At 32.5% G+C, this 26,496-nt stretch overlaps 1 protein-coding gene across 1 annotated transcript; it reads right to left on the bottom strand.

Moving 5' to 3' along the window:
- Positions 1-22,280: 22,280 nt before the first annotated feature.
- Positions 22,281-25,946, bottom strand: LOC131631459 (transcription factor bHLH62-like). Its single transcript, XM_058902255.1, has 8 exons — positions 24,786-25,946; positions 24,443-24,679; positions 24,052-24,117; positions 23,885-23,953; positions 23,646-23,717; positions 23,185-23,406; positions 22,706-22,808; positions 22,281-22,603 (listed from the first exon to the last, which is right to left on the bottom strand). The coding sequence occupies exons 1-8, from the start codon at positions 25,542-25,544 to the stop codon at positions 22,581-22,583; spliced, it is 1,551 nt and encodes a 516-aa protein (XP_058758238.1). The 5' UTR covers positions 25,545-25,946; the 3' UTR covers positions 22,281-22,580.
- Between the last annotated feature and the right edge of the window lie 550 nt (positions 25,947-26,496).

The raw sequence follows: 26,496 nt of genomic DNA on the forward strand, positions 1-26,496 counted from the left end.
TCCTCTAAACTTCAAACCAATCCTTTAGATTTGGGACAAGTCACCAGTTTCCACGAAACTAACGACCATTGTCTCTTTCCCACCGGGTGAATGCATGTGCAAATACCAACAATTACATGCAATTAAGAACATCTCCAAATCTTAATTATACAAGTATATATCACACCATTCGTCACATATGAATCACCTCACATTTGCACAAACATACATAATCATGTTATCAATCACATATGAAAACACTATCAGAGCACTCACCAAATCAACACAACAAAATTAACACGTAGCAAAACGAGCTCAACGATGTTAATCTCAACCAATTGCAATTCACAACACACATATCTACAATGTTCAAGTATTATGTTCACCCAAAAAATTGCCTCAAAAGTCATCCAAACATATTCAGAAAATTCACTACAATTCATGACAAATCAATAGCATACATGATCTAGTTCAGTTCACAAAAATATAAAATTTTGTATTGCAGATCACGCTAAGCGCCCCCCACGACGCTAAGTCCTCTCACAAAAAACCAGAAAAATTATGTTTCGGACAGATTCTGTTTCACAGGATTTTTCACTCTAAAACCCATCCAAACAGCTGAAGTTCATGTAATAGAAGCATTCAAACATGTATTCATCATATATCATCAATTACTAAGATCAAAACATGATTAAATCATCAATTTCATGGATTCAAATCAAAGCCTAACATGTCAAAAACCTAGAAATGAAATTCCAATTCTACACGTGTTACTACCCATTAATTATACATCATATACTCCATAATAAGATGAAAACCCACCCTTTCCTTAGATGAAGTCTTCCTCTAGGGTTGTCTTTTCTCTTCTCTTCTTCCTTTCTCTTCTTTCTCCTATTTTCCACTTTTCTTCACTTCTCTCTCTAACTTTCTATTTTCGTGTTTTAGTTAAACCCTTACTTCATAATTTTCCCACTAACGGGCTTACTAACCCACACCCCACCTTTTCTCTTCCTAACACACTATTAGGCCCAATTTAATTAATTTATCATTTCACACCCAATAACCCAAAACACACACACGCACACACACGCACGTACGTGAAGGAGTGAAAAACACTTAGAAATGGGGGGATTGAATAAGAGTTGTTTCTAAAAATGGTAGATAAAAATAATTCACACAGTTATTTTTATCCTGGTTCGTTGTTAACTAAACTACTCCAGTCCACCCCTAACAAGGTGATTTACCTCGACTGAGAATTTAATTCACTAATCAAACTGATTACAATGGTTCTCCACTTAGATAACCTCTAAGTCTTCTAGAGTCTACAGATCACAACTTGATCACTCTAGGAAATTCCTTTTACAAAAGATGTAAACAATATTACAAGAGATTAAATTGCTTCTTAATAAGCTATAATCACCAAGTGATTTTTCTCTTACGTTTAAGTTCTAACACTCACTAAGATATTACAATGTTGTGAGGTTGAAGATGAAGTTCTTCTTTGTTTTTGTGTGATAGCTTTTTGGCAGCGTTTTGGTACTTAGCGTGAGAGAGTTATAGCCTTTTCATCTTGTACTTGCATCTGGACTCAGACTTAGAGAATAACATTTGAATATCAGAGTCTTCAGCTTTGGTGCAGATGCAACATCAGTCATCATACTTTAGAAGTGCTTTGGAGCGTGATACCATCAGATCTTCAAAGCCTTGCTTCTGACTGCCATCTTCTGATGCTTTCCAGATTATGTTCTGATTTCTGCAAGACCATCTTCTAATGTCTGCCAGACATGTTCTGATGAAGCCATCCAGATTTTCTGGGTCAGAGCTTCTGAACGCTGATTTTGCGCATACTCTTTTAGACATTTCCTGAATTGGAAAACGTAAAGAATTAGAGTACCACATTGTCTTATACAAAATTCATATATAATGTTATCATCAAAACTAAGAATATTGATCAGAACATTTCTTGTTCTAACCATCTCTCCCTTTTTGATGATGACAAAAACATACAGAATTGATCTGAATTTGTATCCAGAATATCCGATGAAAAAGACAATACACAGAAATAGCATGAAAGCATATTAGTCAGAGTGTGTGAATATGTCTCCCCCTGAGATTAACAATCTCCCCCTGAAATTAATACTAGAAGAGTTTATAAATAAAAGACTTCCCTGAGTATTTTCCATTTTAGATCAGACTTTCACGTTGAACTTTAAACTTCAAATGATTCAGAGCTTTACTTCAGAGCTTCCATTTGGACAGCTTCAGAGCTTTGAATTTTTCTTTAAGAGCACTTTGCTTTATCAGAGCATCAAAAAGACTTGCTTATATCATTGGAACTTCTTGTATCAGAACATAGCTTGCTTCTGATCTTGAAACTTCTTGTATCAGAACATTAAGCTTTGATTGCTTCAAATCTTTAAGAGATTTTCTCCAGGTACGCTTCTCCCCTTTTTGAGCTTGTTCAGAGTATCACATTCCTGCAAAACTATCAGAGACAGAAAACTTGCAATATAATTGTTAGGAATGTTGAGACTTAAGCCCAGCAACTGATATTATAAATCTCAATTCAAATAGCACGTTTCTCCCCCTTTTTGTCATAACATCAAAAAGCATAAAAGATTCAGATGAAAGACACACAGAGTGAAGAAAGAAAATATTTTTCATTGATTAATCAGAAGGAAGAGTACAATCAGATGCAACAAGCAAAACAGATGCAAGAATCAAGAAAATTACTAAGACACAAGACTCGGACTACGACTGGTTAAGCTTAGAGGCTAAAGCTGCCAGAAGGTTCTTAATCTCAGCAGTGTCTTCAGCTTGCTTCTTGGAATATTCTTCTGTTCTCTGCATCCAAGTTTTGAATTCAACGTTAGTTTCATCCTGCTTGCCCAGACGACTGAACACCAAAGCTTGATTCTGTTGGAGTTCCTTCAGAGTTTCCATCAAAGCAGATGTTGAAGGGCCAGCAGAAGAAGCGGGAACAGCAGAAACTGGAATCATTTGATTATCAGCAATAGGTTCCTCTTCAGCAAGAATATCTTCAGCAGGTTGCTCTTCAGCATGATACTCAATAATAGGATACACCAAATCAGGATTCTCTTCCAGAGGATTCTCCTGGAACCAGTCAAATAGAGTCTTAAAGTCTCCAGTCCGAACTAAAAACGGATAAGGAGTCCAGACAACTAGAGCCAGAGGATTATCCACTTCCATTTCATCAAGGAAAAGAGCTTCTTCCAGAGGCTTCCAGTCAGAAATAGGATGATAGTACCTGCCACTGCCATACTCCAGAGCCAGTCCAGCAGAACTAGGAGCAGCAGCAAGACAATCCTTCTGGAGGTCCAGAAACTCTGCTTGCACATCTTCAGAGAAAGCTTTCTAAAGCTTTCCAGCAGCCACATGATCCAACTTGGAGTCATGGGAAACCTTCAGATACTCTAACCCTGTTCTTACCTTATATTTTAATATTTCAAAACAAATATCAACAGAAGGTTTAGGAGGGTTAGTTCTGAGACGAGTTATTGGAGATTCTGGGTTGGATAAGGAATAGGGTTCAGGGGCTCTATCAAACAAAAAAGAAGTGTTTGAAGAGGATGGAGGGGGAGAGGATTCTGCTTCGTTATCAGAGTCTACGACTACAACAACTGGGTCAGAAAAAGTGGTTGGAGATGAAGGGTCAGAAATTGGTGAGATTGGTTGAGGAATAGAGGAGGTTGGTTGAGATTGACTGGTGGAGAAGATATTTCCTGATGGAATTGGTGGGAAGATAACATTTAGTGGTTTGGGGCACAAAACAGGTTCAGAATGAAGAGGGCATTTTCCTTTAGAGATGGTGGAAGAAGATGGAATTTCAGAGGATGGTGGTTTTTGCTGAGGGGGAAGGTCAGAATCAGAGTGTAAACTAGAGTTGTCTACAATATCAATTTCTTCTATTAACTTCTTAAACTGTTCAGAAGTTCTAGGTAATTTGAGAGAAGGAGGGTCATCTATTGATACTTGTTCAGAACTATTAACAAGTACAGAGTCAGAGATAGTAATACCTGAAGGTTTCTTCTGCTTCTTAGCTTTCTTTGTAGCAGGACCTTCACCAGTAGCCTTTCTCTTCTTCTTCTTCTCTTTCTTCTTCTTATCCCTTTTGATTAATGCATCCAAAGATGGAAGAGTTCTTCCACGAAGCCAGGCAAGATCAACTTCTGACTGGTCTCTTACACAAGATTGCATATAGAGTTGGACAGATTCTGATAGTTCTTCCTTGAAAATCAGATGGAAATCAACAACTGGATTTCTTCTGGACAGAATATCAGTGATCACCGTTGGAGTAGAGGTCACCTTTCCAATCAATTGCACTCTCCTCAAAGTATGGGCAGTCAGAGTACTCCCACTAACAGTAGTCAGATCTTGAATGAAGCCAGCTGCTTTCAAAGTATCAATCAGACCACTCTGTCATACCCCAAAATTTGCCCATCACATTTTCATACTCAAGCTCATTTGAATAGCAAAAGCTCAAGACTTGACTGAATGCGCACTCTCCTAAACAACAACTCTTCAACTAGGGGTTTGATCTTCTCAAAATAAAAATAACTTCTGATACTTCAAATGGATTTCATGGCCTTTCATATGCTTCAAAGGATCCTCATGCCAAATTTCAAGCTCCGATTCATAAGATTGCTCAGTCAACAATTCAAATAGTCAACAGTCGATTAGTTTGACCTAAAAGTCAACTATGGTCAAAGTACAATCAAAATTCCTGATTTTTGGTCAACATCCTCATTTTGAAGTATCCTTCATCATTTGATCAAGGATTGATCATGATTCATCAAGGAAAGTTCAAAAATCAACAAAACCTAAGTTTCTAAATTAGGGTTTTTTGACCTAAAGTCAACTGAATGTTGACCAGCCTTAACTTTCACATGGAACATCAGAAATTTCCCATCCAAAGCTCAATTTGAAGGAAATTGAATTCTCTACAAATTTGTCTCTCACAAGCCAAGTCTAAAAATGCTTCAATTGAGAGATATGGATCAGTACATTACAGGTCCTTCTAGAAGATCGCAAAAAGCTATTTATTGTCAGGGGCCATATCTTCAAAATAAAATTCTCAAATGCAAAATATGTTCCAAAGTGGCTTGTAAAGGACTTCTTGGGCTTTCCAAAAAGTCCTATAACTCTTCCTTATCTCAAAAATTGAGGGAGATATGCCTTGTCAAAGTTGGACAAATTCGAGTGAAAAATGTGGAATAAATATGGCTCAAACTGAGTTTTCTTGCAAGTGGGCCCAATATTTTTTGATTCAATCTTGATCCTCAAGTTATCAAAGAGGTCCAAATCCAAAGCTACGAATTTGTGATGAATATTTGATTTTATTTGAATTTTTATTCATTTAAAAGAATATTTAAATCAAATAAATGAAGGAAAATTTAAGGGATTTGATTTGACTTTTGATTCCAATCATAATCAATCATCAAATAAAATATATTTGATACAAATTTCGTGCAAATAGGATTGGCATGATTGAGAGCAAATTGGCCAAATATAGAAGCTTTCATAAATCAAATTTTCCAAACTTGCAATCCAAGATTCAAAAGGATTTGGCATAGAATTCAAACCCTAATATGTTCTCCTATATATAGAGACATATTGCAGCCTCTCCAAGGACGAAAAATTGGCCTCAAGAACCATTCTTCAAGTTTCCAAAATACAAGAAAACTAGGGCAAGCTTGGAATCCTCGTTTCATGCCGATTTAAGAAGAAACAAATACTCTATTTTACTCCTGAAATATCACAAGACAGGTCCAGGTACTCATATGATTTAATCATGCATAATATTCATACATTACCATTAGCAACTTCATGTGTTTTTTTTCCAATTTATGTTTCTCGCTTATTATAATGTTTTGATGTGAACTAATGGTATGATTGAGTTCATGGGGTTAATTAGATCAGGTTTGACCCATAATATTGAAGCTTTAACGTGAGGATCGATTGACACCATGGCAAGGGCATAAACGAAGCTCACCTTTGTTCTCATGGTTATAAGGCGTTTCAGGCCAAACTAACGACACTATCAGGTTCTTGGGGCCTTATTTAGTAGATCTGGGTGTTTCCCTTGTTTGTTTATTTCGTGTTTTGCAGGTTCCGAGGTTCAAGGATTGGCCATGGCGAATGGAAGCAAAATCCGCAAGAAATATCGTGGTTGATTCTGCAAGATAATCCGCAGGTAATCCAAGGAAGAATATGAATAGTAACGAGGACTTCTTGACCGGCTGCGTGGCATCGTTTCACTAGTGGATTGACTACCGTCCTGTCTCTCCTCATGCGTGGAGGCACCCCAATGGCCAGACAAACAAACTCTCTTCTCTCTCCGCCTGCTATTGGCTTCATCATGACGCTTGGGCCCACTCCAGATAATTCTTTTGACTTTTACATTTACCTATATGTTTTTATATTTATTTTACATGATGCGTATTATTAATGAATAATGGGCACAACTCAATTGGCAGGGAATTCTATTGGCAACCTTCAGGACCCAGGTTCGAACCTGGCTACTGACATTAATTTTTACCATTTGCAAACTTTACAGATCCAGTACAGCACACCCAGAGAGAACCATGGTGAACATCATGCAAGGACCATCAGATCATCTCAGCTCCATATCTAACGCATGAGAAGGCGCTGGCACACCATGTACCCTCGGAAGCGCTTCACACCCGATCGGAAGCTAAGTTCCCTTAATTTTTTTTTATTATAAATCTTTTCTTTATTTCTTTTGCTTAGTTTTTTCTTATAAAAAATATTTTAACTATTTCTTTTGAATTTCAACCTCCTTTTTATAAAATATAAAAACCTAATATTAGTGATCACCGTTGGAGTAGAGGTCACCTTTCCAATCAATTGCATTCTCCTCAGAGTATGAGCAGTCAGAGTACTCCAACTAACAGTAGTCAGATCTTGAATGAAGCCAGCTGCTTTCAGAGTATCAATAAGACCACTCTCTGTCAGAATGTCTGATATCAGCCTTCCCATAGGAATGGTATTCTTCTTTATTTTAGGATATTTCAGACGTTCTGCTTCTCTTGATTCCTTCACATGAGTCCTCAGATGCTGGAATAGAACATAAGGTAAGTTTACTCTCATACCCTTTCCAATGCAGTACAGAAGGAACTGTTGATCTTGATTGATATAGGTTGCAGAAACAGTTGATTTTCTGTGGTTGAGATATCCCAGAATGATCTTTGCCCAAACTCTGTATGAAGGCTTCAGATCCTTGGTGTGAGGTGAACCTTTTCTAGAAGTAAATATTTATGGATAAACTGTTTCCCAATCAGTTCTTCAAGGAATAGAACCAGTTACTCCACCCAAACCTTGGAGATTTAACAACTTTCTTATGAGATTCTCAGTAATTGCAATCTTTTGCCCTAACATGAAGGAGATGATAGCATTGGAGGTTAGGGTAGCGTGAGTCCAGAATTCCTTAACCAAAATAGGATAAACTGGTCTAATGAGACGATCAAAGTAATTTGCCCATCCTTGAACTAACATGTTCGTCTTGAAGTTGAACTGGTGTGCTTGAAGATTTTCAAAATCATCCATAAGTTCACAAAGAACTTCTAAATCTGCGAATGGAATAAAACAGGTCTTCAATGGAGGGAGAACAGTTTGATGTTGCTATTGGTGTTGATCTTGTTGTTGTTGCTGAGAAGACGAAGCATTACGTTGAGTATTTGATGAAGAAGCCATTGAAGAACACTTGAGATTTCTGGTTTTCTTAGATTTAGGGTTTTTATGAAGACAAAAGAGGAGACAGAAATGCATACAATGAAGATCATGATGGAGTGAAAAGAGAAAAAATGAATATGATATGTGTTTATATAGACACAGACGTGAAAAAGAAATGCAATGAGATTCTGAATGCAAGCGGTTACATAAAATGAATCAATCACATTTAATGTTGAGAGACGTTAGTGGAGATAGCGTGAGATTTGAAAAGATTTGCACAGTTACCTAGGGCGGCGTCTCATCAACTGCACGCATGCTTGTCCCTTCAGAATGAACACATGGTCATCATCTAGAATAGCTGGTGACAGCTGTTTTGCTTTAACATAAGTTATGTATCATACTTAGATATATGAAACGTTAGTGATAACAAATTTAGAGTATCTATATGAGCATACATAAATAGAACATCTGATAAGAAAATAAATGAACATTTTCAAACCAATCCATATATCAGATCTTCTCAACGCCTTCATTCTGGGCATAAATCCATACTGATGTTCTTTAGAATGAACTTAAACGTATCTTCAGCAAGGGGTTTTGTAAAGTTTAAAGAAAGAACACCCTTATGAACATAGTCCCTAATAAAGTGATGTTTAATCTCTATATGTTTAGCTTTAGAATGTAAAATAGGATTCTTAGATAAACAAATAGCAGAAGTATTATCACAGAATATAGGAATGTTACTCTCATATATCTGATAGTCTTCTAGCTAACTTTTTATCCAGAGCATCTATATACTACATCCAGCAGCAACTACGTATTCTAATTCTGTAGTAGATAATGCAATTGTTGCTTGCTTCTTGCTGTACCAGGAGATCAGGTTGCTTCTTGCTGTTTTGCTAATTTTGTGCATACTCTTTTAGACATTTCCTGAAATGGAAAACGTAAAGAATTAGAGTACCACATTGTCTTATACAAAGTTCATATATAACATTATCATCAAAACTAAGAATATTGATCAGAACATTTCTTGTATATATGTGTGTGTGTTTGTGTGTGTGTGTGTCACAGATATTCACAAAACACGTAATTAACTAATTACTATATCACATAATAATTAATAAAATAACTAATAAATAAAAATTGGGGTGTTACAATCGTAGTAGTAAAGAAGCTTATTTTTACTCAAAAGGTCAATGGTTGGACACATGGTACTTGAACTTTTACTATTTAAATGTAATATTTTACAAAAAAAAAGTGGCAAAATGTGATATTATTTCTCTACCTTCGTATTCACTGAGGTTAATTTTTAAAAATGGAACAGGGCCTCCAATTTGTCGAGGAAGGTCTTAACTACACTTACTAAGATATATAATAAATATATAATAACATAATAATAATATTATCTAACATTTCCCCCAATCTCGCGATGGATTAACTTGAAGCATCGAGAGTTTGTCAATCAAGAAATAAAATATTTAATGGATTTTTGTCTTCGTAAACAAATCAGCTATATGCAAAGAGGAGGAGATGAACGTTAGAGTAATTGTTACGTGTTGAAGATGGTAACGAGCACAGTGATAATCAATCTTAATGTACTTGGTACTTTCATGAAATAATTCGTTGTGATCAATTTGAATGATACTATTGTAATCACAATACATGATAGTTGGTTTAGAAAGTAAGACGTCCATATTAATAAGTAACTAATGCAACCAAACTATCTCAATAGTAGTGAGTGTTATAACACAATACTCAACATCTATTAGAACAAGATTTGGTTATGCATTCAATCTTTATGTTTTGATGATAAAAATACATATATTGTTTATGTAATAATTTTGTACTCTAATAGTTTCTTGAGTGTGCAGATTCACTATTTTGATTGATTAAGGATTGCTATCCAGAAGATTATCATAATCAACATTAACACACGTCAGAAGAATTATTCATCCAATTTCTGAAGTGACATCAACAGTTCTGAAGAATGTTGAATGCCCATCAGAAAGATTTTTGAAGTCTTTATCGAGATATGCTTCTATCATATCAAAAGTTAAGATTTCAAGCTCAGATAATCATTTGATTCCAGCTCAGCAATCAAGATGCATTGTTCAGATTAGTTGTTGCTTTCAACTCTGAAGACTTCATTCTCACTCTGTAAAATCAATTATGTTTGGTTATCTACATTACCTGATCTCTTCCATGCTCTTTCTACTTCATATCAGAAATACATTTTAAAATAAGAATGATAAAAAACTTGAAATAGAAGAAATATGGTACAAAAGTACATCACCTTTTTCAATGTTGTAATAACGTATTATACGGACTCGATTTTGGTGTGCTCTTTGTCCCCCACAATCTTTAGGAGTCGTTACATCAAGGAAAGCTATGTCTTGTCCTCTCTCAACGGTCATCTTTTCAACGAGACTATATATATATATATATATATATATATATATATATATATATATATATATATATATATATATATATATATATATATATATATATATATATATATATATATATATGAGACACTCTCATTTGAAGTTGATGCCGGATTTCACAACAAGAAAAGTTACAAGTAAGATATATTTTCAAACTCAGCATATACAAACTTTAAAGAAAAAGAAGAGAGAAAGAAAAAAGTAAATCTTTAAGAGGTCGATCTAAACACTCCATTGAGAGAAATATACTATCTAAGAATTTATAGTACACAAGATTTATTACTCATTAGATTGTGTTATTAAATCATTAGAAGCAATATTTTATAAAATTTCAATTGTAAATCTATTGAGATTTGTATTTCTTAAGTGACAAGGTTGTTAGTCTGAATACTGGAGAGAGCTAAGGTGTCTTTCTAGAATCTTAGAGGTTGTGTGTAATCTTTCAATATTAGTGGATTAAGTTCTTTTCTAAGGTGAAATCACCTTGGCGGGTGGACAAGATTAGCCCTTTCTAAGGTGAAATTGTATAAACCAAACATGTCAATCTTTCTTCATTTTGTATCTATCTCATTGAATGTGGTTATTGATATTTCCAAGAGAACGTTTTTTAGAAAACCCAATTCAAACCCCCATTTCTTGTGTTTTTCTCAACCTTCAACATCTATAGAAGAACGGGATACAATATCTCGTTTCTTACTTTTCCAAGGTACAAGAAAGTCTCCATGAAAGACAAAAACATGTGGTATAGTTACGATTTATGGACTCACCAATCCAACCAACGTTATATTAAAAACTTTAATCTAATGAGGATGATGAGGAAAATGAAAGTATTTGAAACTTATTCCCATGAAGATAACGAAGAATGCAAAAAATAACTTCTCAATGTACTATAGTGGAAGAAACAATAAACTAACTGACAACATGAACAATATAAACAATATCGGGTATGATAATCATAAGATATACCAGATAGCCAACTAAAGTACAATAGAAAGTGGGATATGGTAGAAGAATACTATTAGAGGAAGTATATTTCACATTATATTTAAGTGTAATATTTGCTTCTCCAGTATCAAAAAGGCAAGCTTGTTAAAGAATGTTGACAATGTACTTAGAATGAGAGAAAATGTAGCCTCTAGCAGAGTAGGACACTTCAATCCCAAAGAAGTAGTGAAAAGGACTTAATCTTTCATATCAAACTGTTTGGCTAAATGTAATTTCAAATTATTGTGAAATAGATAGAATAGTTGAAACTGCTTCAGAAGAATTATTCAAAGTAAAATCAAACCAAGAAATTTTATTTGTGGGACAAATAACAATGGAAACCAAGCAAATGGCCTTAAGTAATAAAAATAATAGTATGCGAGAAAACAGGAAATTTGCTTACCCAATTTGATCAAATTGATCTACGTATGGGCAAGAGAACAACTCTCCAATTTAGTTTACTTCAAAAGTGGTTACAAGATATTAGAAATGAGTTACAAAAAAAATCCTTTCAACTTCCCAAGAACAAACTGTATTTTCAACCCAAGTGTTTCTCCATCTCTTTAACTCAATATAAGAATCACACAAACCCGAGGTGTTTAAAGTGTTTACCAATCCCTTTGATAACTCCAAAAGAATGTCAAATTACTAGAATATAATTCTAAAGAATTTTACCCTTTGCTTTTCACTTAGATTTCTATCTTATTCATTTTTAATCAATGACAACTCAGCACTCACATATGTTTTTATCCATTATCCTATACAAAACTCATTAAAGTTCTCTAAAACAACCTCTAGGAATTTGTCATTCCTTGACCACAAATCCCAAAGCTTATTCTTATCATGAAAGTCTTCGCTGGCTAATGATGAATGTAAACAACATTGGAACCTTGTAAAATATATAAAGCACATATTTTAGACCCTTTAGCTATGATCACTTCACCATGTGAAACATTCAACACTCCACATTCAAATATAGTGAAATAGCATAGATCATCAAATATGCTTATGGATATCAAATTTTGCTTGAGTTCTGAAACATACGTCACATCACGAAGAAGAAACTTACGATCTTCAAACATTTTAATTCTGACTGAACCAATACCATGAACCCTACAAGCCTTATTATCACCAAGGAGTACTACCTCACCTTGCTTCATCTTCAAAGTCTCAAAGTATTCTTTTTTTGGACACATGTGATAAGAGCAACCTAAATCCATAACCCAACCATCTTCAGTCTCAAAACTCGATACCACTAGTCACCAACACTCTCATAACTATTCTCATCTGATGCAACTACAACCTAAACAAAGTCATCATTGTCCTTCCTCTTAAGACAATCCCTCATAAAGTAACTGATTCTTATGACAATTAAAGAATTTTAAATTTGACTTGTCAAACCTCTTTGATTTTGACATCCCTTTAGGCTCACCACTATGATCAATATTCAAATCTTTCACATTTGAAAATTCTTTAGATCTCACAGTCGTCTGAACTTCATCCAAAGTAATAGTAGATTTCTTACCTTAAAGAAGGACATCCTTACAGTGATCAAAGAATTTGGGTAATGAGCTCAACAAGAGTAGAGTTTTGTCCTCATCTTCAATCTTCACTTTAATATTCTAAAGATCATCAATAATCTTATGCAATTATGTCAATCGTTCCACTATGGATATGTTTTCCACCATTCAAAATGAGTAGAGCTGTTGTTTTAGACACAACATGCGAGCCAAAGACTTTGTCATATACATTGATTCAAGTTTTCGCACATCAAAGCTCTAGTTTGCTCCTTAGAGACTTCTCTTAGAAATTTTTCCTCGAGGCACAAGATATTGGCACTCCTACCTTGATCCACCATCTTGGCATTCTCTAATTTTTTTTAGGAATGTAGCCACCGATGCCTCACCCTTTAAAGCTTCAATACACTTTAAATTAAGATTGTTTTTATCTTCAATTTGCACAACCCAAAACCATTGTCTTCAGAAAATTTATTAATTCCTCATTAAGCCATGGTTCTCACTTGTAAACAATACCCCTTTGCCCCATGATGGGCACCAGTTGTTTTGAAATTGATAGAATAATTAAAACTACTTCAGAAGAATAATTCAAAATTCAATCATATTAAGAAAGTTGATGTGTGGGAAAAAGAACAATGACAATCATACAAATGACCTCAAGCAATAAAAATAATAGTAGGAGAGAACATATGAAATTTGTTTACCCTGTTTGATCAAATCGATATACGTCCCGGGGGGAGATCAGTTATCCAATTTACTATTCTTCAAAAGTTGTTACAAAATATTAGAAATGAGTTAAGAGAAAATAGTCATTCAAGTTTCCAAGAAGAAACCCTATTGTCTACCCAAGTGTTTCCTCATCTCTCCAACTCTTAATATGAGAATCATACAAATCCAAGGCGTTTAAAGTGTTTACCAATCTCTTTGATAACTCTTAAAGGATGCAAAATCCTTAAAATATAATTCTAAAAGAATTTTATCCTTTGCTTCTCACTAGAATTTCTATCTTATGCAACGTGTCTAAAAAATGAGAGAAAACCATATTTATAATTAACAAAACATTAACGGGACCAAGATATTACCCACTAATAAACAGATCCACGAACAATCCCAAAAATTAATCAACATCAAAATATGTCATTTTTCCTTCTCTATTACAACACAAATCATCACTCTCATTTACATCATCACATGAAATAATCATATCATGAACATATAACTAAAGTAAAATACGACCATGAGAAGTAGTCATGACAAATAAAGTCAAATCATAATCACTAAAGCAGAAATTAAGAGATTTTTTAATAGTGATAAACTTCTCAAACCAAGCCCGTGGAACTTTTTCCAAGCCATATAAAGTCTTCTCCAACTTACATATTTATCCTTGATTAAGAGAAACACTATGTGAAGGTACCATATAAACTTCTCAGCGAAGATCACTATTTAGAAAATCATTTTTTAACTTTCAATTAAGAAATGTGCCACTAACTGATCGATTAAATTGTAATAAAAGTGCAAATAATAGTCACATTGGCCACTGGAGCAAATGTCTCTTCATAATTCATACCATATTATTGAGAGAGTACTTAGTAACAAGACACTCTTTTGTATAGCTCAACCTAACCATCATATTTAGTTTTGATTTTGTATACCTAATGACACCTAATAACTCTTTTTCAGAAGGAAGACTTACTAATTCCCTCATATATATTATGTGTAGAGAAAAAAGTTCTCATGTCACAATCTCCAGCCGAAGAGAGTCAAGTAGAGTCTCCTTATAGGAAAAGAGATAAAAAACTATGAATAAAAGTCAAAATATAAAATAAAAGTAGAGTAAGGGGAATAGACAATATCAAATAAACTAGTAGACCTACAGGGTTATAAGACAAATAATGAGGAGAAATAGAAGGAGAAGAGGAGAATAAGAAGTATGATACACAATTGTGGTATGTTGTTGGGTAGCCAAGGGAATAAGAGGAATTTAAGTATTAGGGTTATCACTAGTATCATTCCTGATGGGTAGCCATGAACAACAGTAAGAACTATTTCACCCCAAGGCTCAATGAGAATGGAAACAAACAACAAAAAAGAACGAGTAGTCTCAACAACGTGACAATGTTTTCTTTCAACAACACCATTTTGTTGAGGAGTATTATAGTGGTGAATTTTTTAGACTAGATTCATTGATTGGCTTGGCTCAACATTTTAGTAGAGTCGCCACCGCGCTTTACTGTTTCCAAACCAAATGGAAAAAAGAGAAAAATAAAACCCATAGAAGTTCTTAAAATCAAAACTAATAAACTTATCATAGATCTTTGGTTCGGGGGTTGTTTATGCAAGGGAAAGGTATTAGCACCCCTCACATCTATTGTACTCCGTAGGAACCTCTTTGAAATATATCATTATTGTTATTGTTGCAAATTGTTTTTGTGTTTTATTTTAAATAGAGTGAGAGGATGAGAAAAGAAGATTTTAAAAGTGTGCTCGGAAAGATATCGCATCTTATGCCTACATACCTCTTAAGTGCGATAAGGAAGTCAGAGTATTTGTAGTTCCTCTTAAAAGGAAAATAAAGAGCCAAGTGGCTAAATATTTTTGGGTGTTCAGCTTTAAAAACACTCAACAGGTTTTTAAAATATTAAGCTTTAATAATACTTAAAATTTTTTAAAATATGCCATGATTTAAAAATACAAGGCAAGGGTGATTAAAAGAGGTGTGGTTGAGCTTTAACAATATAAAACCAAGATTGATTTAAAAGAAGTTGAACTTTAGGAATACAAAACCAAGGGTTGATTTAAAAGTGGTTGACCTTTAACAATACAAAACCATTTTTAAAACAAGGGAGGGGTGAAAATCTTTAACAATACTAAGCACAAAATAAAAGAGTTGGAAAAGAGAGTGAGTATCTTGCAAATTTTAGTCAATACCAATCCCATTCCTTTGGAGTTTAGGCAACATCCTAAGAAATCATTCATTATGAATATCTCAAGTGGTGTGTATGATATAACATGTGTATCATGGAAACAATCGAGGATGAGTTTAACAAAATATCAATGTATAAGCTCAAGTGTAAAAGTTTGATGAATAAAAGGATGACATACCTCAAGATCATTTCATGTATGAATGAATATGATGTGATGATAGATGAATGTCTCATGAATCTGAGGTTAGTTCAACAATGTATGTCTATATATATATATATATATATATATATATATATATATATATATATATATATATGTATATATATATATATATATGTATATATATATATATGTATATATATATATATATATATATATATATATATATATATATATATATATATATATATATATATATATATATATATATATACAAGTGAATAAACAAATGTACAAGAATGTGAATCAACAAGCATATGTACAAGTGAATAAACAAGGAGATTATGGCAACAAGTTAATATCAACATGGTATTGCTTTTGGATCAAAAGATCTAAGGGACCATGGGTTAGGGTTTAGTTATATACATAAACCTAATCATTTTATTTTTTATTCACAAAATTTTAAATAAAATCCTAAGTGCATCAACCAAAGGATCATGCTTCTCTTCTCAAGGTTGACTAATCTCAGCCCTAATTAGTTTCTTAGTAAAAACAAAATCAATTGGTGAAAAGTATTAAAAGGAGTTTGATTTAAAAGGCCTTTAAAAGGCTTAAAAACATCATGTTGGTTTTAATTTAAAATTGATTAAATAATAAATATTTAGGTTAAATAAGTTTTTGGTCCCTATAAATATTGCAGCTTCATTTTTAGTCTCTCCTGGGTTTTGGCAACGGTTTTAGCTGGTTTAGGCAATGGTTTTTTTGTAAAAACCGTTGCCTAAAGCTAGTGAGAGACTAAAAATAAAAGTTGCAATATTAATAGGGACCAAAAAATTATTTAACCCTAAATATTTTTGGAATTTTTCAATATACTCCTAAAATATACAAGGTAAATAAAGAGTGTACAAAATTTCAAGTGAAAATGATTTAATTTTCTATTTCAAATAATTAATCAAAGTCATGAAATAAAAGAAATGAAACTAGTGATAAAAAAAATAAGGTTTTGGTCTTGGCAGGTCTTGAACCCACACCCTCTTGGTTATAGCTTAAAACCTTTACCTGTGGGCCAAGTGCTATTGACAATCCTAAGGCCCAAACATATGATTATATGGTAAAACTAACTTGAGAAATCATTAAATGAAATAAAATGGAAAAGTGGCAAAAGGGGGGATCGAACCCACGCCCCTGGCAAGGAGAGAGAGAGAGAGAGAGAGAGAGAGAGAGAGAGAGAGAGAGAGAGAGAGAGAGATAGAGAGAGAGAGAGAGAGAGAGAGAGAGAGAGAGAGAGAGAGTTAAAGGCAAGCACGCAACCACTGGGTGGTGATACATCCAATAATTAAAACACAAACTATTAAATATATTTTAAACTCAGTTCATGAAATCAGAAGATGAACTTCATCTTCTTCCTCAAGAACAACAAATTCTGGAAAACATAACTCCATCAAAACTCAACCATTTTCAAAATATGTTTTAATGAATTTCTAAAAGTGAATGGATGATCTGTACAACTTCCTTGAACCTTGGTAAAGCTATTTGAATGCTCACTTCACCTGGAAATAGCATGAATGCTCCTACTCGAATCCTCTTGCAAATGGTGAAAAGCGAAAATGAGGAATTGTGTAGGAGGTGTTACAGAGGCAATATGAATGATCAAACAACTTCTGTATGATGTATGTGAAGTGTTTGAATGGTTGTTTGACACATAAAACACTTGGAACTTAAAAATGCTAAGTTTATGCAAAGTGACAAATTTGACGTTTTAAGTGAGATGGTGATTTTGAGAATTTCTATGTGATTGATTTCAGAAGCAAAAGCCTCTATTTATAGGCATAATTTGTGGTTTGTGTGTGGGGGGGGGATCAGACCATTTATTTGATTCAAACAAAAGTTTTGTGACTTTATTTCATGGTGAAGAAAGGTGAAAGTTATGGTTCCCATATCCTTTGCAAATTTTAACCAAGAACATATGGGGGTCTTCTGCATATTAGATGGTTGCTTGTTGGATTTGAAATGCTTTTGGGTGCAGAAGCAACAAGGTATAGGCTCAAGACAAAGTTTTGGTGATTAAAGCTCCTTTTCTAAAATGGAAGACTTGTCTTTAGTCTTGAAATGACATGAATCAATGGTTAATGATCAAAGCTCTTGGATAAAACTCTTTGGAATTGTGTAATTGTCTGATTAGAGCAAGATTTGCAAGCAAGAGGGTCTGAAAAAAATATCATGCATATTTGGAATGGATTTGCAGCTTGGTTCTTAATGGAAATGGCTTAGAATTCAAGAATGAAACCCTAACTTCATCTCTTCGAATCTCCTAGCTCACAAATGCTATGGAAGTGTTCTAATACTTTTTGGAAAGCCCTAAACATCCTCTATAACTTTCATGTTTGGTATTTCTTCAAATTCTCAAGAAATCTTGATAGAAAGTGGTCTAAAAAATGCCTACATTTCAAGAACAAATCTGTCTATTTGCAAAATTTTCTAATTGTTCATAAAGTCAACAACTTTGAAGCTTCATAACTTAAAAACCATTCATCTTTTGGAAAATAGTTCACAAAGACAAAGTTGTAGATTTTGACTTTTTCTACAAAGGGGGCTTTGGAGCACAAAATTTGGCTAAGTATTGATGATGTTATGGCCTTTCAATGTTGTGTAAAAAAACATACATTTCTTCATGAAAAAGTCAAAACCCTAATTGTTGACTTTTTGATTCTTGATTGATTTTCTTGATTTTTCTTGATCAAATGACTTCAATAATAATATATTCCTGATTTTGATCTTCAAAAGTCCATGGTTGACCAAATTCCTCAAAAGTCAAAGGTGATCTTGAATAGTTGGCTTTTCCCAAATGAATTGATTTCTTCTAAGTATCATGAATCAAGCTCTTCTAGACAAATGGATGTTATGAGTGGATTATAATAAGGCATTTGAGATCCTTGAATCTTGATTTGAGTCATGGAACCATGCTTTGACCAAAAGTCAACTTTCTAGAGAATTAGGTCAAAAACCCTAATTGTGTACTAGATGAATTTGAAAGTTGTTAATCTAGAATTGAATCACACTTGAGCTTGGATATTAATGAGGGGAATCACTTGAGCATATGATAATGCTTGGGATCCTTTGTAAGCCTCAAAGCCTTAATTTGCCTGAGCCTTTTGACCAGTCACCTACCTTGGGAAACAAGCAACAAGCAAACACAATATTTTTGTATATTTTTTGTTAGAAAATGATGCATGAATGATTATGTATAATGATAATGGTGATGATGATGATGATCACACTTTTGGTGCTTAATGCAAAAAATGAGGTGGGATCTCAGGGTCAAAATTGGGGTACAACAAGTATTATTACAAGATTTTCAGTGAATGGTAACCTCGTATACAAGTAATTTTAAATAATTTATTAGAGGTATATTCACCACTTAAACTGCAACGAAAACACTCTATGACAATATTATGTTGAGTCTTAAGCGTCAGACGTAACATATTATAAATGTTAAAATATCTAGAATGATTCCATCACACGAAACATATTATAAATGTCAAAATATCTTGAATAATCATACTAGTTTTTAAGAGCCCCAATGTCCTTCTTCGACTTGTAGTGTTTTGCAAAATCAGACTAATTATAGAAATGTCAAATAATATCAACTCTCTTTAGCAATATCATATTTTGTTAGTTGTACACCTATCAACAGAGGAACAAAATTATTGATCCAAGTAAGAAACTTTGAATTACTAACATCTCACGCGTTCCAACTTTCTTGCATATGTGCTTCATATTTTATTATCTACGAGTTTAATAGAAGTTCCATCAACATAACTCCAAGTCTCCTTTTCTTTCAAATTGTTTTCATTATATAACTTCAATAATCATAATTTCGTCCATTGTACATTAATAGATTAAAGGAAATAATTTTTTTCAATGATTATTACTAATATTCAAAGAATTTAAAATACAACAAATTCAAATAGTGCAAGGGACCTAAAAGAACTTCTATCAAAGTTTTTTTTCTTAAAGAAACAAAATATAACACACAAATTGATGAGACAAATCAATTGAAAGAGTAAGGAAACAAATTGTCACAACAAAATTATAAAATGTTTTTTATTATTACAAATGTCTCATTTATTCAACCAAACATTTGATACCATATATAGAAAAGAAGAAAAAAATAGATTAAAAGAAAAGGCTAAAGTTTCCATTAAAATACCAAAAGACAGTACAATAAAAATTACAATAAAATATAAATAATACTCTCTCCGTTTTTTATTATAAGTCGTTTTGCAAAAAAAATTGTATTTAAATATAAGTCGTTTTACAATTCCAATGAATAATTAATGCTTTTCAATTATATACATTTATCTTCCATATATTATTAATGAAGGATAATTTTATAAAAACCTTCGTAACTTCTCATTTTCATACAATAATTTTTTTTTTTTAATCTGTGTAAAAAATCTAAAACAACTTATAATAAAAAAGGGAGGTAGTATCTAACATACCTAATATCATAAGATTTTGAGTAAAAAAAAAGTTCATATAACTATGAGTGAAAATGTAAAATTTTCTTCTCTTGATATTGTGGAGTGCTTCTTAACCTCTCTCCAAAACTCTAAACTATCACTCTCACACCATCTTCAATGTTTTCTTGCTCTCCCATTCCCTCATTAGGTTTGTGTTTCTAAGAAATTACCAAACAATTTCATGACATAGTAAATATTTCAATGGGACCGTGAGAATATTTTCGACATCATATAAGTGAGGGACCAAAGTTAATTATTTTAAAATTAAAGACTAAATGAAAAATGTTTATAAGACAAAAAAATCAACCATGTACAAAAGATCAATTGATGAAATCACTAATCAAACATTTAATCGTTAGTTAATTATGTGGTAATTGGAACTAGATCTGATTGAGGGTATCACGATAAAGAGAGTCACAGTTCAATTTTTCATCATTATTATTGATAAATGATTAAAATCACTTGATATCAGAATTGACCACTGAATTAAATTAGGCGGTCCAATTGTTATCTGTTTAATCATTGCTCACATTTTTAATAAAAATATAAGTACATGAATCCATCCCTTGACACGTCTCTATATGATTAGTCCTTCGTAAATTTCTAACGACAAGTGTGTCAGATTACCACTTTCCATATGCAATTCTTTAACTTCTTTAGAACCCAAAAGAGAAAATTAAAACATACTATTATACAATAATTAAATCTGTCAATATATATTTAATACATACAACTGTTCTGTAAACAGCACCACATTCAAAGCATCTTTCTAATATTAATTTAATCACAATATTCTGCAAAACAATTATAGACCCATCAATATTAAATTCTCAAGATCAGAACCTATTAATCTTTTCTTAAACTTTATAAACTGGATTTTTCCTAACAACTTCTCTATAGAGTATCTTTTCCAAACCTGAATTCCACTATAAACAACTTTTTTTTATTCACAAAATTAATAATAAAAGTTATGAAAAAATTATAAAGCTCAATGATTCATTAGGCCTAGTCAGAATTTCAACACTGTGCCAACCTGGGATTCCTTTAATATTAGTTAAAAAAATTAAATTTTTTAAAGGGTGGTTATAACTTCTAACCTCTAATATTTTAATCTTTTTATACTTTTAGAATTATTTTTAATTAATTTCATAAAGTAAAAAAAAAATATGTAAAGGGCACAGAACCTTCTCTGCTGTTGGTGAACCTAAAAAAGTTACATGTAATAAAAAACATAAAGAAAATGCCAGAAATTATGGTTGACCCCAGCACAAGTAATTTACCAAATGTCATCATCATTGAAATTTTTAAAAAAAGATTAAATTATTAAATCAATAGAATTAAGACCCCACTACATATATTACAGCTGGTTAACAACATAAATTAGCATAAGGTTAATTGACATGACATGTAATGAGATTTTGATGAAGACATAAGAAATTTTTTTTATGAATTAATCATATATTTAAACTCTCCAAATCATATCACAATCGAAAAAGTTGATATTGTTAGGTTCAACGTATATAATCGAATTTGAATTTGAATACTGACGATTGCGTGTATGATTTTTTGGTAGATTTTAGGAGTGACAAACAGATGCCCGTCTCATTTAGGCATATTTGCAAAAACCTTAAAAAATAAAGTTGATGGAGACATAGTTGAGGGTGAGCACCTAAAATATTGACATGCCTTACAAAAACATTAATGCGGAGTAGAGCAGACCCGCAAACACTGAATTTTTTAAACCTAAAAATATAAAAAAAAAAAAATTATTGATATCCACTTCTGCAATAGCTTTCCAAAAAAGACAGAGTTAAGCGGGACTGACACATTAAAGATTTCATGGGCTAAAATATTGATTTATTCCAAAAAGGTATAATTAAAACGGATTTATTCGAGGGATCAGACTTATTTTCCCATCCTTAATAATTATATCCATTTCGTCTCCATAATGATATAGCTCAGTTGATAAATCAATACTTTTTATAAAAAAATTATACATAATATAAAATAATTGAAAAAGTGAAGAGTGATAATGATAGGTGGTACAAAAACTCCTTTAATTAATTAGCACTATATCTCACAATTGGTGCCATAATAATAATAATAAGAATTTGCACCAAGATCCTAAAGATTTTACAGTAAATACTTTTACAAAAGAAAAAGAACCACCCCCAAGATAAAAAAAAAATTAAAATCATAGACCTAATAGTAATAATACTAATAATGGCTTAATAATTGATGAGGTAGTTCCAATTAAATTTGTTGTTGATGTGTACAACAGCAATGTTCCTATTCATCTTTAGCTTTAATTCAGGCGCAATGAAAGCTTAATTTCATAGGGGTAGTTGATTTGTGCCTGCATTGGACAAAAATATTGATGTCAACATATTTTTTTATTTTAGGTCTAATGAAAATGATGTTTACTTTTTATTTTTTTAATATTTGGTTTATAATTTACCGTTCAAATTCTGAAATTGTATTGGTGTTTTTCTATTGTCAGTTTGTCCAAATCCCATTTGAACAATTGTGTGGAGGTCATCTTCAGAGAATGCTAATGGATACTGAAAAAATTGAAAATCATTGGATGCGATTAGTTAGCTAATTTTTTTTTTTTTGCATAAAATGTAACTATAGGGTAAAAAAATTGAATGTGTTTCGACCATAAAATCACATATTTGATGCAGTCGTGTGATTTTGATCCATTGATTTGCACTTCGACTTTATAAATTAGGTCTAAAATGCAATATCGCAATATAATTTACTGATAATGACAATCACACGATCTGGATAATCAAATCAATGTCAAATAATTTACATTTTGACTTTATGAAGTCAGAATGTGAATAGTTGATATAGATCTAATGGTCGGGAATAGATAGATGACTATAGGTGACGATTTAAAATGCAATTAAAATTGATGAGGAAATTGATTCTTACCTGAGAGGCAGCTTCATGGAATCCATTGAGTGAAGATAAGTGCATGCCAAGGTTTTGGCATAAAGCATTTTCTAATGGGTCCAATGAGTTGTGGGGCACAGTTCCATTAGAAATGTTATTGTGGATTGCTGGATTTTGCTGGTGTTGTTGCCCATAAAAGGATGGTGCTGAGGAATCTTGAGAGAATATTGGGTGTGCCAAAGAATTATTTGATTGAAACATCTATAAAAAAATTTCAATAAATAAAAAGTCAACAAATTTACATCAATAAAGAAACAATATTTTTTCCCCCAATAAAACAACTCAGTTGATAGCTGTGCAGAGACATCTAATTTGATAACTGAGACATCTAATTTAACTGCAGAGCGTATCTTCGAAAAGCAATATCCTAGTTAAAAAGGAAACTGCTTTTTGTTTATCTATTAAAAAGCAAATCCATTGTCTAGAGCCCTTAAACTTACATCTTTTGATATTAGGCTTTCAATACTAAAATCCACCCTTGTGTTGACAGAAGCCAATTTCATAGATAGAAACTGCAAAATTCAAAAAAAAAAAAAAATTAAAAAACTTAATGAGCAAGAAATCTTAACATCATGTGATAATATGCTTATTCCTCTAATTTTAAAAATAAGTAAAAAATAAAAAAATAAAGTATATGTAATTCCTAAAGTTGACATATTTTTTTGAAGGATTATCTTACCTCAACTTGTCGCTGCAATGATTGAACATAGTTTATTATTTCATCAAGCATAAGTGCTTTTCCAGTTACCTACATGTAATAACAATAATTCATAACTAAAAATTAGTAAAATACAAACTAACCAATCAAATTCTCTAAATCATAAATTTATCGATTTTTTGTCGCACCTTATTGCAACCTGGTACGAGATCTTGCAGAAGTTTCATTCTTTCGCTTATTTTCTCCCTTCTTACCTATAAAAATTTAATTTTACACAATGTCAAATTTCAAAGCGGACACATATTATATCGACATAATTTAAAATTATTGTTCGTAATTGCAATTATGATCTCAATATATTTGATTAAAGCATAACTCTAATTTAAAACCATGATTTAAAATTATAGTCTGCAACTGCAATTTCGATCATAATATATATGAATCAATGTAATCAAAATTTAAAATTGTGGTCGGTAACTGCAATTATGATCACAATATAACTAACTCAGCGTAGCCTTAATTTAAAGCAATGATTGTTAGTGTCAATTTTGGAATGAAAATGACAGTAAAAATTCTTACTCTTTCTGCAAGACTATGGCTGTCAGTAGCTTGACCTCTTCTTGCTCTGACATGAATGTAATCCTTTGGAGCCTCAGGAGGTTTTGAGTTACTCTTATTCTGTTTTTCATCACCTCCATCATTACTATTTGCACCTCCTTTTGACTCTTCCTCTGCTTTTACTTTACCATTTTCAACTTTTTCACCTTCACTAGTTTTCATGCGCTTTGAATTTGAATCTTCACCAACTTCACAAGCCTTTAATTGAAAAACAAAAATGACCCTTTTGGATTTAACATATGAAATCACCATTTTAACTTAAAGGGTCAAAGAAAATCATGTAAAAATTCAATTTTTATCTTACCATTGGAGGGTTACTAGAAGTTGAATTTTCTTTGGTTTTTCCTTTGGATGATGCTTTTCTTTTCCTTGAATTCACATAAGGAGAAGGTTTGTTACCATTCTCGGAGATCGTTGATTCTTCTTGTGAATTGTTAACTTCAATTGGATCATGAATGTTCTCTTGAGTACCAATTTGAGATTGAGATCCAAGTTCTTTCAATGATGGACTACTTGAAACTCTAGAGAGTTTTCCATTTTCCATCAATGGAGTAGATCTTTGACTTTGACTCAATTGTGTTGATGTTCTTCCATTGAAACTTCTACTTCCAAAGCAAGAGAATTTTGCAGCTCTTTCAGCAAAACCAGGATCAGTTGATAATTCGGCAACCGTCGAATTCAAACTCATGTTTTGAATGCTCAATTTAGGAGGAGAGTTTAAAGGGGTGTTGTAACATGAAGTATTGTTATTGCTATTGATGTAAGAGCTTGCAGCAACCAAAGTGTGTGAGATCTCATCAGAACAATTACCAATGTTTCCCAATTTTCCAATCAATTCTCTTATGACAAAGTTTTCATTTGACATGTTGGAGTTGGAAGCTGCTGGTGAAGATACCATTGAGCTAAGTGCGGAATCGAATTGATGAACACATTGATCTGTTGGTGTATATAAACAATCTTGATTATTCTGTTGTTGTTGGTCTGATGAAAGTGAAAGTGATTGCCATGTTGGATGTGATTGTTCAAAATGAAGATTATTGTTTGAAAAGAATTGATTTTCCATGAAGGTAATGGTGAAGAGTCGAAACGACCTTACTTGAATAGGATCTGTTCTATAGGCTCGTACTACTGTATCCTCGATTTCTAAGGAGATGTGCTAAAGAAAAAAGGTGAAGAATTGAAGAAATAAAGTTGAAGGATGAAATGATATTATGAATATGAATGAATCATGTTACATTAGAAAGAAGAAAAAAAAAAGTGAGTTTGGTGATGAGGTTGAAGTGATGAATGAAAGGAGTGAAATTGGTGGGATGTGAGTGGAAAGAAGAGAATTGGGTTGGGTGTGAAAAGGAAAATGGAACAATTGGTAAATAAAAAGCTAAGAAAAAGTGAAGAGAGAGAGAAAAGGGAGAAGGGGATTGATGTAGTTGTGATAGGGGGAGACTATATAGAGATCCAAGCAAGAACAAGTTTGAGTTTAAGTTCTCAATGTTTGACCTTTTGTGTTTTTGGTGTTGTTTATAATAGTAGTAGTACTGTTGTGTCTTGTGTTGGATTGTGTAGCAGTAGTTGTAGTCAGTAACTTGTTACTTTTGTTTTTCTTTTTCAATCTCTCTCATTTTATGTCTATTGTATTGTGTAGATACATTATTGTTTTTTATAGTAAATATTACTATGTTAGTATTTATACTCTCTTATTTTTTATACCTCAAATGTATCATGCATTCATGTGATCTTGTAATTTAGACATTTATAATAAATTAGGTTTTTGAAATTTTGGTGGAATACATGTATTATTCGTTTTATCACAAAAATATATGTCGTTAACCTTTTGAATAAAATTGGTTAAAAAATTATGTGAGTGTTATTTATACTATCTTATTGAAACAATGTGTTTATTCAATGTACTTGCATGTCGATCAACTTAGTCTACTGAAGAAAAATGTGTGTTAAATTTGTTTTCGATTTTGAAATGATTTGTGTATCTTGGTCAATGTAAAAAGAGTTTTATGACT

Source organism: Vicia villosa, unplaced genomic scaffold (assembly GCF_029867415.1).
Source record: "Vicia villosa cultivar HV-30 ecotype Madison, WI unplaced genomic scaffold, Vvil1.0 ctg.000828F_1_1, whole genome shotgun sequence".
Lineage (NCBI taxonomy): Eukaryota > Viridiplantae > Streptophyta > Magnoliopsida > Fabales > Fabaceae > Vicia > Vicia villosa.

Coding starts and splice junctions, on each gene's coding strand:
- LOC131631459 (XM_058902255.1), bottom strand. CDS start 25,544: ATGGAAAATCAATTCTTTTCAAACAATAATCTTCATTTTGAACAATCA. Junction 22,809..23,184: donor TCCATGAAGCTGCCTCTCAG/GTAAGAATCAAT, acceptor CAATTTTTTCAG/TATCCATTAGCATTCTCTGA. Junction 22,604..22,705: donor ACAATTTCAGAATTTGAACG/GTAAATTATAAA, acceptor TGTCCAATGCAG/GCACAAATCAACTACCCCTA.